The sequence below is a fragment of the Puntigrus tetrazona genome, chromosome 16, assembly GCF_018831695.1.
Source record: "Puntigrus tetrazona isolate hp1 chromosome 16, ASM1883169v1, whole genome shotgun sequence".
Taxonomy (NCBI): domain Eukaryota; kingdom Metazoa; phylum Chordata; class Actinopteri; order Cypriniformes; family Cyprinidae; genus Puntigrus; species Puntigrus tetrazona.
Genome location: NC_056714.1, coordinates 15420423 through 15434997, shown reverse-complemented (window position 1 = coordinate 15434997; position 14575 = coordinate 15420423). Strand labels below are relative to the sequence as shown.

General features: G+C 36.1%; 1 protein-coding gene across 2 annotated transcripts in view; it reads left to right on the top strand.

The window, feature by feature from the left end:
* Window positions 1–4178, top strand: part of bcam (basal cell adhesion molecule (Lutheran blood group)) — a 45385-nt gene extending 41207 nt beyond the window's left edge. For both annotated transcript variants that reach the window (XM_043260915.1, XM_043260916.1), the window contains 2 exons: window positions 66–165; window positions 1522–4178. In XM_043260915.1, coding sequence (XP_043116850.1) covers window positions 66–165; window positions 1522–1524 — 103 coding nt within the window. In that variant the 3' untranslated portion in view covers window positions 1525–4178. The remainder of the gene's footprint in view (window positions 1–65; window positions 166–1521) is intronic.
* The last annotated feature ends 10397 nt before the right edge of the window (window positions 4179–14575 follow it).

Sequence of the window (14575 nt, the reverse complement as noted above, 5' to 3'; positions counted from 1 at the left end):
TTGCAGGTCATGTGTTCACATTTCCATTTATTTGTTTGATCAATTTTGTCACTTTCTCCTTCCAGGGCTTCTGGAGGAGAGAAAGGTAGTATTGTGGTGGAGATGAAGTCCAATGAGAAAGGCAATGAAGGGGCTGTTCTGCTAAACGACCCAATTGCAAAACAGGTGAGGGGTCAAAGTTGGAATTTATCATGGCTGATTTTGATTAAGGAGATTTTACATCAAGTGGCAACACAGCACAATACCAAAATTGTTTATTGTGCAACAAAAATGTCTTGGCTTTTCCATGCTTTATTATGCAAGTGAATGGTGGTTGAGATTTTGCAGCCCAAAAAGTGCATTCATTCATCATAAAAAGTGCTTCATATGGCTCTTATGGGTTAATAAAGGCCTTCTGATGTGAATTAATGTGCTTGTGTAAGAAAAATATACATTTTTATACGTTATAAACCGTCATGAACTTACTGTGCAAATATACGATTCTATGTGACGTTTTTCCAACACTGTGAAGTTTTACATTATTTATATTTAGAGAAACATATCAAATTAAAAACTTTGCTTAAAAGCTTTTGCTCTCTTGTTTAGTTATCATACTTTCATAATTCACACTACAAGGCCTGCACTGTGATCCTTAAAGGCATAGTTAACCCAAAAAACTAAAATGACCTCATGATTTACTCACCCTCATGCCATCCTAGGTATATATGAGTTCCTTCGTTCAGGCAAATACAGTCTGAGTTATATTAAATAAAAATACTTATTATGGCAGTGAATGGTGATCAAGATTTTGAAGCCCAAAAAGTGTATCCCTTCTTCAATAAAAAAGTCACTCCTTCTCCGAAGGGTTAATAAAGGTCTTCTGATGTGATTTAATGTGTTTGTGTAAGACAAATGTCCACATTTAAAACTATGAGCAGTAATCTCTTAACTTCCACTAACTGTTGTGGATACACAAGAGATTGGTGTTCCAGAGGAGGACAGGATGTAGGTGTAATGTAGGCTCCGGTGAGTACAGAGAACAGAGCAAAACAAAACACAGAAGTACAAAATATCAGAGGAGACTGGTTTTTCTGTGCTCTATACAAAACATGGGTCTTGCAAGACTAACATATTCTCACTGATGTTTTAAATGTTGGACGTTTTACTTAAACAAAAGCATTGCTTTATTTCAAAAAGCCTCCGGAGTCGACTGGAGCACTTTTTATGATAGATGGATACACTTGTTCAGGTTTCAAAATCTCTACCTCCATTCATTGAAATTATAAAGCTGGGACTAGCCAACACATTTTTTATATATAAAATTAATATATAAAATATGAAATGTGAAACTCAAATTGTATTTGAAGAAAGTTGTATACAGCTAGGATGGCTTGAGGGAAAAGAAATAATGGGGTAATTTTAATTTTTTGGCCAAACATTACCTTTAAATCCTTTAATCTCAAGAATGGTATTTCTCTATGCAGCTAATTGATGGCCAGACAAAATAGTATGTGTTCATTAACAACCTTTCCTCTTTCACAGTGATAAAAAAGGTACAAGTAAAAACAAGATCTTCAGACACCTAGAGGATGATGATGATGGAGGACAAGAGAGGAGACGGAGAAAAGAGATGATGAATTCTTTTTAGCTGTACAGTTTTCTTTTTTTGAAAGATTGTGGGAGGGGCTATGATGTTGAACTGAGGGTGGGTTTCAGTTTAGAAGTGGGAGGGGCAATAAATGTAAATCTGGCATTATTTTGATAAAGCTGCATACTGTGTCCTGATTACGTAATCAAGCCAATCTTTGTAGTACAACTCTGTGAAAATGTGGAGTTCTTCTACTCAAAACAAAGCAGAAAATTCACTGTGGACACTGGATGCTGTGCTGCACCCTGGTTATGTCGATTAGTTTGTTAGTGTTGTTAAATTAGTGCAGGACCGCCTCTTTTTGCATTACAAACTGCACTTACTATGTACATTTTTGATTGCGAACTGCACACATGCCATTACACTGATTAGCAAACCCTACAGACCACTATACGCTTCGGCCGTGATGTGCATGGAGCATATGGATGTGCCATTATACACACGGTCCAGCTGTTCCTTTCAGCGCCTTAGATACACCTGTATGTTTTGAGCTATAACCAAAAGCTAGAGGTGGCAAAAAAGAAATAGCATGTGTGTGAGAATCCCATTTAAACCGTATATCTGAATGCATGGACCCATTCAGCTCAAGTCTGAGAGTTGAGGAAGAGTTACAGAACTAACTCAATCATCTCATTCACTCTGTACTGCACTGAATTCCATTCGACAGCCCAAACATGTTCAAAGACTTTAACCTAACTCTGTAATTATTACACATGGGTTAGTAAGAGGACAGGTCTATTTTTTAAAATGCATCCTGTAAGGATTAATAGTTCACTTTTTTATATAGTCTCAACTTCACTATTCTTTTGGATGATTAAAACGCTGATTGGAAATGTTCTACTCACGGAGCAGAAATCATAATGAAAATACTGTCCCAATATGCTATTCTGTTTGAAGTTTTTCCGACACTATTAATATCACTAAGTTTTTCATTATTTATATTTAGAGAAACATATCAAATGAAACACTTTTAGCCTTTTCTTACAGCTTAAAATTTTTCGCTCTCTGTTTAGTTATGTGAAACCCCAAGGCTTTATGCTTCCGCAATTCACACAACAACAATTTCTCTTATCATTTACTTATCCTCATATCATTCCAAACCTAGATAACTTACTTTCTTCTGTTGAACAAAAATGAAGATTTTTTTTTTTAAAACTGGTTTTGTACGTAATGAAAGTCAATGGAGTACAGAACCAAATTTGATCCCACTGATTTTCACTGTAAAAACAAAAAAAAATAGAAAATTAAAAATGACATGAGGGTGAGTAAATTATGATATACTGGAAATTTTACTTTGTGGGAGAACTATCAATTTAAATTCAGAGAGCAAGGAGCTAAACAAAAAAAAGGTCAAAGTTGAAGGGCAGGGCCAGAATTGTAGGCTAATCTTTTTTTTGTTGTTGTTGTTATTTATCAATATTGCTATCCATTGCCGCTTTCACCTTGTTTCCTAAAACCAAAAATATGAGTGAACATGGGGTGCAAAAATGATTTCTTTAAGCTTGTATACGACTTTACAAGTTTCTTTGTTGTGCATATATATGTATTTTGTATCTTTTTCAGTAAAAGCACACTGTTGTTCAGGTGGCACAGCTGGAACATTCTAGAATCACTATGTTGTTGGAAAACCCTGTCATTTTTTCCCAGGCCCTACTGTTAAACAAAGCGGTGAGCCTTGTTATTTACTTCAAATAACAGATTCACAAACTGCTGTTCTTTGAGTCGGGTCCTCCGCGTGTCAGAGCAACACCCAGGGACAGTTTTACAAACGTTTATGCAATTTTTGAACATGGTCACAGACACTTATACAGTATACATACAGTGTTTCTCTGTACCAACAAAACAGTGATTCTAGAGTCTCTAAGCAGCAGGTTTGGTACAATTGGATGAGGGTAAAACGAGGACTGAGGAGAGGTGAGGTGGATAGAGAGTGGAAGAGGGCTTGGTTTGGATATAACATTATTATTTTTTTACCTACTGAGTCTTTGTGTGTAGTTGAGAGTATTTTAATGAATCATTATGAATTGTCCAGTAGACACATGGAACGTGAGCTAAAGTATCTCTGAACATCTCAAACACTGGAAAATGTATGATGGCCCCTTTATGAAGGCCTCTGTTTTAGACTCCTCATAGAATATTTTTTACTTTTATCTTGATGCTCTTTTTTACATTTAATGATTTCATTTTGCAAAATGTGGTCATGTGTTCTGTCAATGCAATGTGTGATTTATAGTTATGGTCAATATTTGCATACAAGTTATTTGAATGCCCATTTCCTAGAGTATTGTGTAACAAAAAAAAAGGTTTTCTTAAAAATACACGTCTTAACTACTGAACGATTTAGCAATTTCGCTGGTTTTGCAAGAAAGAAGAGCGCTGTTTTGAATAAGATGTCATACTTTATGGATGTCTGCAATTGTTTGTGCCCTCCAGGTATACTGTATATTTGTGGTACTCATTTGTGAACTTTGTAGCTTGTCTTCTTCTGATTGGAACTGTGTAGAGTTTATACTGCCAAACAAAAACAACAACAACTACAACAAATCTGAAACGGTCTCTTTTTTTGTGTCTAAAATGTATGTAATCCTCAGGTGACTTTATAATATAAAGAGGTAAACCAACTGAGTGTGTTAAACATTGTTACTCACCTTCTTAAAATTCATCTCGATTTTCACTATGGAGTTTCAGTCTTTGTTTTCTGCTTCTAATGACAGTTTAGATTTAATAGACATTAATCTGTTGGAACCGTCAGGTAAGTGACTATATCATGTATGATCTTGTTAAATGATAATGCAAAATCCCCGTAAGGGATTTCTACATGTAAAGACAGCATTATCTCTGAGGACAGGTACACGCTTCCGAACTGAATGACATTTATGTGCGATCATTGCGTTTTGTAATCTGATAGGCGTGGGGTTTGGTTATTTCATCTTTGTGAGAAGGAAGTTGTATTTAGGAAAATTCTGCTTTCTTTATGATTGTGAACACACTAGTCGTCGTGCGTGAAACAACACTATGCAATAAGCTGAAACACCATTTTATCTTGATAACCCACAATAAAAAAAAATGGATTTGTGAAAGTATGTAATTCGTGGTGTAGAACAAAACCACAAAGATTATACTCCTAAAAAACTTCAAGAGTGGAATCTGCTTTGGAGAGGGACAAAAATGTACATTATGGCTTCTCTCCATACGCTCCTTTTTGCACATAATATAATCATTTAGGGTCAAACTCGTTCATTGAATCTAAACATTTTTTCATTATTATTATTAACCAGTCATGCAAGAACCTAAAATTATTTAGTAGCCTAACGACTCATGCATGTCTGTATATTTGTCCCATTTGCCCCTTTTTTAGCATACTGTGCTTAGTGTGATAAGGCTAGTGTACAAGTACTTGATGTACAGTGTTTGATGAGTTGTGAACTGGATACTTTCTACACATTCTTAAGGTTGTCTCAAAATGTAGAAAGCTGCAACCTACACAGCATATTTGGACAGATGACAAAGGCAATATGTCGTGAAACCTTCACCCACAGCCTTGTCCATTCTTGCCCGGCCTGCCAGGTGTCAGTCAAGGTGCTGGAATTCCTCCTGTGTTGAAATCTGCAAGCAAGTCGATCATTTTAAAAATACATACTAAGCCAGATACACCCCTAGGCGTGATTAACATTATTTGCTTGCACTGTCCGTGTGAGTTTGTGAAATGAGACAGAAGCATCTGTGGATCCTTCTTAAATCATTGATTGTGACAGTTCAATCACCAGCCGGAGCTCATTCACCTGTCAGATCAGCAGCACAGGAACAAATGCATGTTAACGCAGTTTGATATTGAGATGAAAATAAGGACGAGAAATGGAAATTGAAATCATAATTGTTTTAGAGAAGAAAGGACATTTAATAAGAGGAGAAAAGACTTGTTACAATAGGCCGCAGCTGAACAAGATCTGTAGATGGAGGAAATTAGGAAGGATGCTTTGGAGAATGATGTGAATGGAAAGAAAGAGAAAAAGGGGATGTAAGTGAGTCAGCTATCAGATGCTCTCAAGCACATTGTTATGCATTTGTGTTTAGTGAATGCAGACATTTATGTCTGGATCTATTCCATTGATTTAAGATGATTCTCTCTCATCAAAGCAAGTGGCTCTCCATCTTTCCCCAATACCAATCCACTCTGTACTTCTTGTTAGTATGAGTGATTAAGACGAAGTGAAATACTGCCACTTTACTTAAGTGGTCCCAAAACCCTGCCAGAAATCATTGTTATTTTAATATTAATTCAATCAATATTTTTAATTAGATTCTATATTAGTTTAGTTTAGGTTTACATGTGTGTATATGTGCTTTTTTATTTTTGATTTGACTGAGAACTTAAACATATTTGCTTAAGTTAGCTGCCAAAGCAATCATTTTCATAATTGCTCATAATATTTGTGTGTTATTTTAATCTTTAATTATTGTAAAAAAAAAAAAAAAAAAAAAGGTACAGTTTTAGTTATAGTTATCCATATCAACCCTGCCGGAAAATGAATTATAACACTTAAAAGTTACACTCAAGGTACTACACTATTTTTTACCTCTTTTAGAAAGTACACATGTAGTACTTAATATAAAATAAGCCATCTTATTTTACAACTCATATGAGGGAATGTTGAAACTGTAACTGCATTATGGCAAAAATGTCAGTATAAGTTCAGAAGTGCACCTTTAAAGCTGAAGTGTGTATTTTCTGTGCCTCTGTGAACAGACATGAAGCAGCAATGCATTTGAAGCAATAGAAAAAATGTGCAGGAGTTACTTTGAAACCGAGGGCAGCCGTACGATCTGCCTGGACGTGCCGACAGTCAGTGCTGTCCTGCTGTTATATCAGCACAGGTATGACAGACAGTGAGAGAAAAGTGCTTAAGCATTCGTAAGGTCATATTTTTACTGAAAAAATAAATAAAAAATTCCAGTCCTTCTTGACAAAGAACATCAATATGCAAACAGCAAGATGATGATTAAAAGTGCATCCCACACATCATGTTCTCACAAGCTTTCTTTTCACTGACTCCTATTCTTATACCCACATTCCCCTTCTGTAATCGGAGGGGGTTTTGTGGCTTGATTTCCTGGGGATTTTTCTTAGAAACTGCTAATTGCGCATCTCTGCGTGTGCGTGTATATTATATGTAAAATGTTCACTCAATTTGCTCTTTAATGATGCAGTGAACGAGACCTCCTCAGTTTGTCGTTATCCTTGGCCCTCCGTTACAGCCCCTGCTGTGTTCGGTTTCAGAGCAGAATGTTATCAAACCAACCTTGAAGATTAGCTAAATTATCTGGCTTCGCTACTTCAAGTGAGACCTCTTTTTTTTTTTTAATTAGCTGCTTTTGTGATGAGTTTATTGTTTTAATTTAGATTCTGTGACTGATGAGAAGAGATTTCGGTGACACCAGAACCAGCAGGCGAAATGTGGGAGTGTTATGGTTGTCAGCATTCGGGAGGGAATTTCTCAGGCATTAAAGCAGAGATAGCAGAAAAAGCCTTGACATTACTCCCATAGCTGAACCCTCTCTGTTTATCAGCACTACTTGTGCTTTAGTTCACCGCCGAGCACTCGTGATGGCCTGTCTGGCTCTCTTGAGCGTGTATGTGTGTGCGCTCCTTCTTTATTTATTCCTAGGACGATTTGTTTTAGGATATGTCTACTTCCATTTAAGATTATCTGTAGGACACGGATTATGTGTATGCGAGTATGGGAGTGATTTTATAGATCCTCTTGTTTAGTTTGCGGTCCCTGGTAGTGCCGGTTCACAGCTCTGGTTAGCTTCTGTTTTCTCCTCGCTCACTGAGAGTGATGGTGAACCTCTGAATATTTTTCCTAAAACAAGGAACAGGTTATAAGTAGTAACAGTTAGTCAAGTTTTTTTTTCCCTCAGTGGATTTACAATGCAAAGACAGTCCCTCTGGAGTAACCCGTGGTTCAGGGTTTACTTTGGAGTCTGATAATGATGTCTTTTAGTCTTAGGTCCGCTAAGTATTGGTATTAACATGCGTCTCAAATGTGTTTCAGGGACTACATACATAATTCAGCTGGGGTTATGTACTGTATATAAGGGTCAATGGTTAAGGGATGGATGGTTAGCCTTGCTGGTAAATGCTGCAACTATCTTTCTCAGACCGATAAACTTTTTCTTTTGTTTTTTTACATTTGAACATTTTGCTCAGATATGCTTAAAATCCAAACAATAAAGAAATGCAAATATTTCATACTTGACAGACTGTAGAATGTGGTCTAAGAAAAGGTGCTCTAAGATGATAAATATCTTAAATGCCAGTTTTTTTTGTTGTTTTACCTGTATGCAATGATAAAGTGTTATCCATCTATCTGTCCCTACGTCCATTCTGCTTTCTGTCTGTCTGTCTGTGCATGAAAAGCGCCTTTAAGATATAACATCATGAAAGTCAATTGTAAGAGTAAAACAGATGTCGGTCTGTCTATTTATGTATTTATGATGCTCTTATGTTAAAGGTATCTGAATAACTTTCTTCATGTCAGGTAAAGCGTGCTCCTCATCACTCCCACCCTAGGATTCTGTTAGTATTACTGTAAAGAGAGCTTTTAAGATGAAATGAATTCCTGTAAGTGCCATTATAAACAGCTCATGACAGGTATTGTCAGTTCTTTGCACATTTTCGTGTACTGTACACATTGCAAATGACCTGAAAGTGTATTTAATCATTCCTGCCTTTTTCTTGAATGCTTGTTTTGTTAAGTTAGGTTAGGTCTCTAAAAAATATTCTGTGTATTTTAAGTTGCTGTAAAAAGCGTGTGACGGGTTTGTTTGTCCTTGGGCTACAAGTTCCCTTTGGCATTCTTTCAAGGTGCGCACTAGACAAACACACACAGGTGTTGTGTATAGGAAACTCTGGTTCATTCGAACACACTGAATGTGTGTTTACAGGTCTGTTTCTGTGACTAGCACTTATGCAATTGTGCCTTTTAGCAATGCATTTTCATACGCCGCAAACAAGATGCAGCTTGTTCTACGTAATACTGTATTTTCATCTCATCAAAGGTTGCTTAAGTGTAAGCAAACAGATCATTTAAAACGCAGTGCCAAAATTGACTCATCATTGTGTTATGGTTCCCCATATTTACTGGCAGTGGGTCAAATAAATTGAAAAAGAAAATTGTTTTAAACTAGAAAGGAGAGTTTTATTTGTACTCGAAATGTGAAAAGCTGCCAACGTTTGTCTACTGCTTTTGGTATGCAGTGAAATTGTGTTGGTTAAATTGGTGATGGATAAATATGTGTCTGTGGCGGCAGGAGACAGAGTGCTGCTATCACAGCGGTCGATGTGAGATGTGAGGTCGCTGTTTTTTATTAAAGGTCCTCTTCAGCTACATTTATAGTACAACCGTTTGATCTCTCTGGATCCTCTAACAGCGAAAAGCCAACTGAATGCAAAAGCAGTATGACTGAGTAGTTTAAAATTCCACTCAATCCAGAGGTGAGCCACCGTTTTCCACCGGGCTGCTTATGCATTTTTGTGATATTGTGATTTATTTATTTATTTTTTTCATTTTTGAAAAACTCTTAAAAAAGTCAGCAAATAATAATAATGAGAGCCTAGGAAAATATTAAATTATCCATAACAATTTTGTTTTAATTACTACTTGTTTTCAATTAAAACATTTGGTGTTTGTATTCACTGTTATTTATTATTAATGAAGCATTTTTGATCAGCATTTCTTTTTTATGTTTATAGTTTTTCCTACAAGCTTTAGTAATTTCGTTATGTGCTCTTGTCACTTTCTTTTCTTTTCGTTAAGTGCCCTTGTCATTTTTACATTTTGTAATTTAAAATATTTATATACATTTTATTTTATGAACTGTAGTCATTTTTTCGATTGACAAAATCAATTGTAAAAGTTTTAGTTAACAAATCAACACTGTGGTTTTGGCCATAGACTCTTGTTCTCGAACTTGTAAGTCTGCCGCGATTTTATTACAGCGGGATTCCGACAATGTCTCGCGAGAATGGGAAAAAGCCGAAGAGCGTCTGGTCTGCGGTTACAAAACGCTTCGAGCGTTTGAGAGAACGTGTGTCGCTCCTTTCCACGTAAAACTCGACGTTTTTGTCAATTTATTTTTGTTAGAGAAGAAGAAATCCGGTCGAGTTTTGTCTGAAATGTAAGTTACTCAAAACGAGTTACTTTAAAACGATAAAAAAAAATTTTTATAAAATGCAATACAGCGAACACTCAAAGTTGTGCTGCGACCTAACATTAATAAAAGTAAAAACAAAGCATTTCAGCGTGGATTATACAAACACGAAACGCATTGCGTGCGTTTAAAGGCGCAAAACGCATTATCCACTTATCGCCAATCGTATTATGTTGGTAATGAATGCTGTTATTATGAAACACAGGTGTACTTTTATCTCGACACACTTGAGATCAATATGGCGGCTGTTGAAGACTTGATCACTCAGTCAGTATTAAAAGCCCTTCAGTGCAACCATTAGAAGAGAGAATCAGCACTCACTTAGCAGCCTGGGGAAACAATGGGAGAGGGAGGTTTAGCGTGGAACAAATGACCACAGAGAGTTTACACAACCACATAATAAACAATGCCATGCAAAACAGGGCTACATAATCAAACACTATTATACTCTAGTCACTTTTGCAACCGCCCTTTAACATACTGTAATAAATCTAAAGTGAAGCATATGTGTAATTGGACAGAGGGAGAATGGAAATACTGTACTGAAGCTGGTTTAGAGGAAATGAGAGAAGGAGAGCAGATGGAGAGAGAAGGTAAAGCGAGACGAAAAAGCACTTGGATACAACAGAATGTTTTATGGAGAGTATTTACGCACTCCTTTAGTCGGAAAAGGCGAAGACAAATATAAAGAAAAGACCATTTATACTGAAGAAGCATTTAAAGTTGAAAATCAGTTTTTCGCTGTAAGAAATCTGTTACTAATGTGCTTCAGTTCATTGTTAAAGACCAGATAGCGTCGGGGCTGTGATCAGGTAGAGAAGGATGAATTGGAAAAAGAAGGAGGAAACATGCAGTGTGTGTTCTGTTGAATGATGTCCGTCAGTAGCAGGGGATTTTTAGTGGTTAAAAAGCACTGCTCTGTGTAAATGGTAATAAATTACAAAAAACACAAAGACAAAAATAAGTTATTTTTTCCTTACACTTACATTTGTTTTGCTGGTTTTAAACAGACATTTTGCTCAATGATTGAAAAACAGACTTTACAGAAAAAGTATGTATTTATACACACATATCTATATCACTGGAAATCAAGAAATAGAAATGAGGCCGCAATTTGCAGCATATTTGACTGTTGAAACAGATGCACCTTTTTAAAGGGAAGGGATGTAGAAGGCCGAGAGGGATCTGTTTGGATGGTGATGGGTGGAGAAGAATGAGGTAGATGTGAGAAAGAAAGCGAGAGAGATAGATGACAGTGGAGGAAAGACAGATGGTGGAGTGAGTCCAGTTTTGGTAGAAGTATTAATGGACACAGCTGTCACTTCTGTGTGTGTGTGTGTGTGTAAGGGAGATGTGCCTGAATATTAGCGCCACTCATAAGATGAAACCCAAAACATTTGACTTCCATTCTCTTATTCTCTGTGTTCTCTGTGTTCCTTTTCCGTTAAACAAATCCATTTGTGAGATAAAGAACTGAGTGTCTGTCACCGCTGAGCACCTGCTGGTAGATGTGTTAACTCTCTCTGGGTGCAAAATTAGCCACAAAATATAAATATGTATAAATATTTCCTTATATTATGTTAGATTTACAACCAGCAACATTATTTATTTATGTGCAGTTTCTTAAAAGTATAGTTCATTCAAAAAATTTAATTGTGCCATCATTTACTCACCCTCTAGTGGCCCTCAAATCTGTATGATTTTCTTTTTTGCTGTAAGCTGAAAAAAGGAAATTTCTGTCACGATTTATTCCCCCTCATGTTGTTGCATTTCTTTCTTTGTTCTGTGGAACAAAAAAATAAATACATATTTTTTAGGATGTTGGTAACCGTTATGGCTCCCATTCATTTCCATTGTAAAATTCAATGGGCACTGAAACTAGTTACCACCATCCTTCGAAATTTATTTGTGTTCAGCTTTTTAAAAATGTGATATGGACATAGAAAAAAAAGTATATTAATAAAATGGTTTTTTTTTTATTTATGTTTTTAGCCTAGTAGAAATAGTCAAATATATAAAAAAAAATGCATTTTAAAAATAATAATATGCATACACTGCCATCTAGTGCCGATAAAGAAAACAGATTTGTTAAAACATGCTTAGGTCATGTATTCAATACTGGACAGTTTTTAGTGAGCTTATTAAAACCCAAGAGTAATGCAGTTCAAACCATCAAGACCAGAGGAACAGCTGCCTGTGTGTCTCAGTGCGTGCGTGTGTTCTCATGTACGTGTATGTGCCTCATGCAGCATTAATGGCTTTTTATCAAAGTGAATTAGGCATGAAGGATAGAAAAGCTGAGGTTTCCCAGCGGACCGTGCATCAATGGAAAAACTGAGAAATGTAAAACACTCGCTCAACACCTGAGAGCGGAAAATTAGCCTGGAGACACTCCTCCAGATAAAGAACCCATTAAAGAAAGGACACATTAGCATAATTTTTCAGGTTATTATTTATATATTTTTCAGGTGTGAAGAGAACGTGATCCCATAGGGCTGCGGTTCTAATCTCGGAGAAAAAGAGCAAGATCGATGAAGACAGAAAGAAGTGGGAAAGAGGTGTGTAAGAATAGATCTGTGAGATTCTCACAAGGCAATATCCACCTGAAGTGTTCAATGAATTTGGAAATATCAAGTACTGTGACTAAATCTAACGGCTTTATTTCTTTTAACCCAGCGCAGTGTGTTCCATAATATAATAAAGAATATTGCAAACACATGACAAGACATTTTTAGATGCATAAGTTAATAATGTAATTGCATTAAATATAAAATGTCAACACAATCACGTTTATTTTAAAGCATTGCAGTGCAAACCGTTTCAGAGATCTGTATTCATCACGCTGTTCTACTGTACATTTGAGTGAAGAGTTTTCAAACGTTAGTCTGTGTCTTACTTGGGCTCCTGTTTGAACCCTGGGGGAACCTTAAAGGTCATGATCCACTGTTCTGGCAGTGATCACCTGCTCTGTCCTCTGTGCTCAAGCCAGTCTTCTCTAGATGCGTCACCGTGACTTGAGCTCTGGAATCAGACACAGAGCAGCCATTAAAGAGCTTTAACCATCTGGACAGAATGTGAGGTTAAGTAAGCAAAAAAAGTTACGTGGGCTGTTTTCAAATTTCAAGTGGGTGTTAATATTTTAGCACTCAGGATTTTGAGCAAAATCCGAAAAACCTCCGTTTAAGAACGTTCTCATGTGTGGAAATGGTATAAAAATAAAGCAATAAAATAAAGTTTAGAAGTAGGCATAGGGAATGGGAAAGGACACTATAATCAATTCATTCATTAGTTTTTAAATGTATACTGAAAAAAAAAAACAGGCATCATTGGTCTTTTTTCATTATATTTATACTATATGAGAGGCAGGCGGTGCGTTGCTAACAAGATAGTCTAGCATTAGTTAATAATTAAAGGTCAACATTGCACAATTTTATAAGAATTCATTCATGTTTGTTTTTCTTATCAGGCTTAATAAATTTGTTTAAAACTCACTTGTGTCCAAAACTGGAATATATTATTAAACATTGGAATAAATTATTAAACAGACTTAAGATTTTGACAGAACTCGTGCGCTTGTGATATTGATAATATGGGTAAATGAATCGGTTCATGAACATAATCAAAAGATTTGCATTAATAACATAGTTCTGGTTTTATATCGTAGTTGGGATAATAACACTGACAGGAGGTCTGAAATCAATCAAATCAGGCGTGGTGTTTTATTATTTTCGATATGGCAGGTGGCTAAACAGGAAGGTTGTTAGAATCCCTGCCAAAACTCTTTTCGTCTGAATTCAGCTGTTGCCCTCGAGCAAAGTACTGCCTGCTGTGTGCCAAGGCCGACCGTTTTCTTTCTTTGTTTGTGCAAACCTGATGATTATAAATATTTAAACCTAAAATGAGTGAGTGTATGGAGAGCACGACTACAAAGTTACGATTTTTCAGATGAGGCGAAGCAAGTAAATAATACCGTCATAGGGTTATTCACTCTCATGTTGTTCTGTACAGGGTCCTCCACACATTTATGTCTGGATTTTTGTCTGTGGTGTTTTCTAGGCTTTGCATCTTATAAAAGGGACATTCTTAACAATTGTAATGATGCTGATGATTCTCCACAAAAATATTAAGGGGCACATCTTTAAAACATTGATAATAAGAAATAAGCATCCGACATATTAACAAGATATCTAATATAAGGATCACAAGGACATTTTTTTACATTTCCAGCATAGTTAAAGGTTGAAAAGCCACTCTCTTGTTGCAAAATAATTATTTGTTAAAGCTTATCAGTTTCAACGTCTTGATGCCAGATGACTGATGGAAAGATATATTTTGGTGGATTTTTACATATACGATTTATAAACAAAGAGCATCAGCTCATGATACTAAAAGGTCATTTCATTCAAAAGCTCATTAAACCGAAATTCCTCAATTATAGTCAGTCATGACAAATTGTGCTTACTAACTGATTAACAAGTGTCCTCCTCAGAGAGAGAGATTGTTTGTATTCAGTCAAAAGACCTAGTGTAAACAGTTGCTAATAACCTTTTTGATCGCGCTAAAAAGGCTTATATTTGCAGATGACTTGGAAATGAATCCAATTAAAAAGTAATTCTTCACGGACCTCTTAAAACTTGCATATTTTGTGGCATAAGCTTCTAGATTGCCGGTATTTAGAGTTTCCATGTATCAGATCTCTTACGTAAAGGCTCTAAAACAAAGAAAACAACTTGA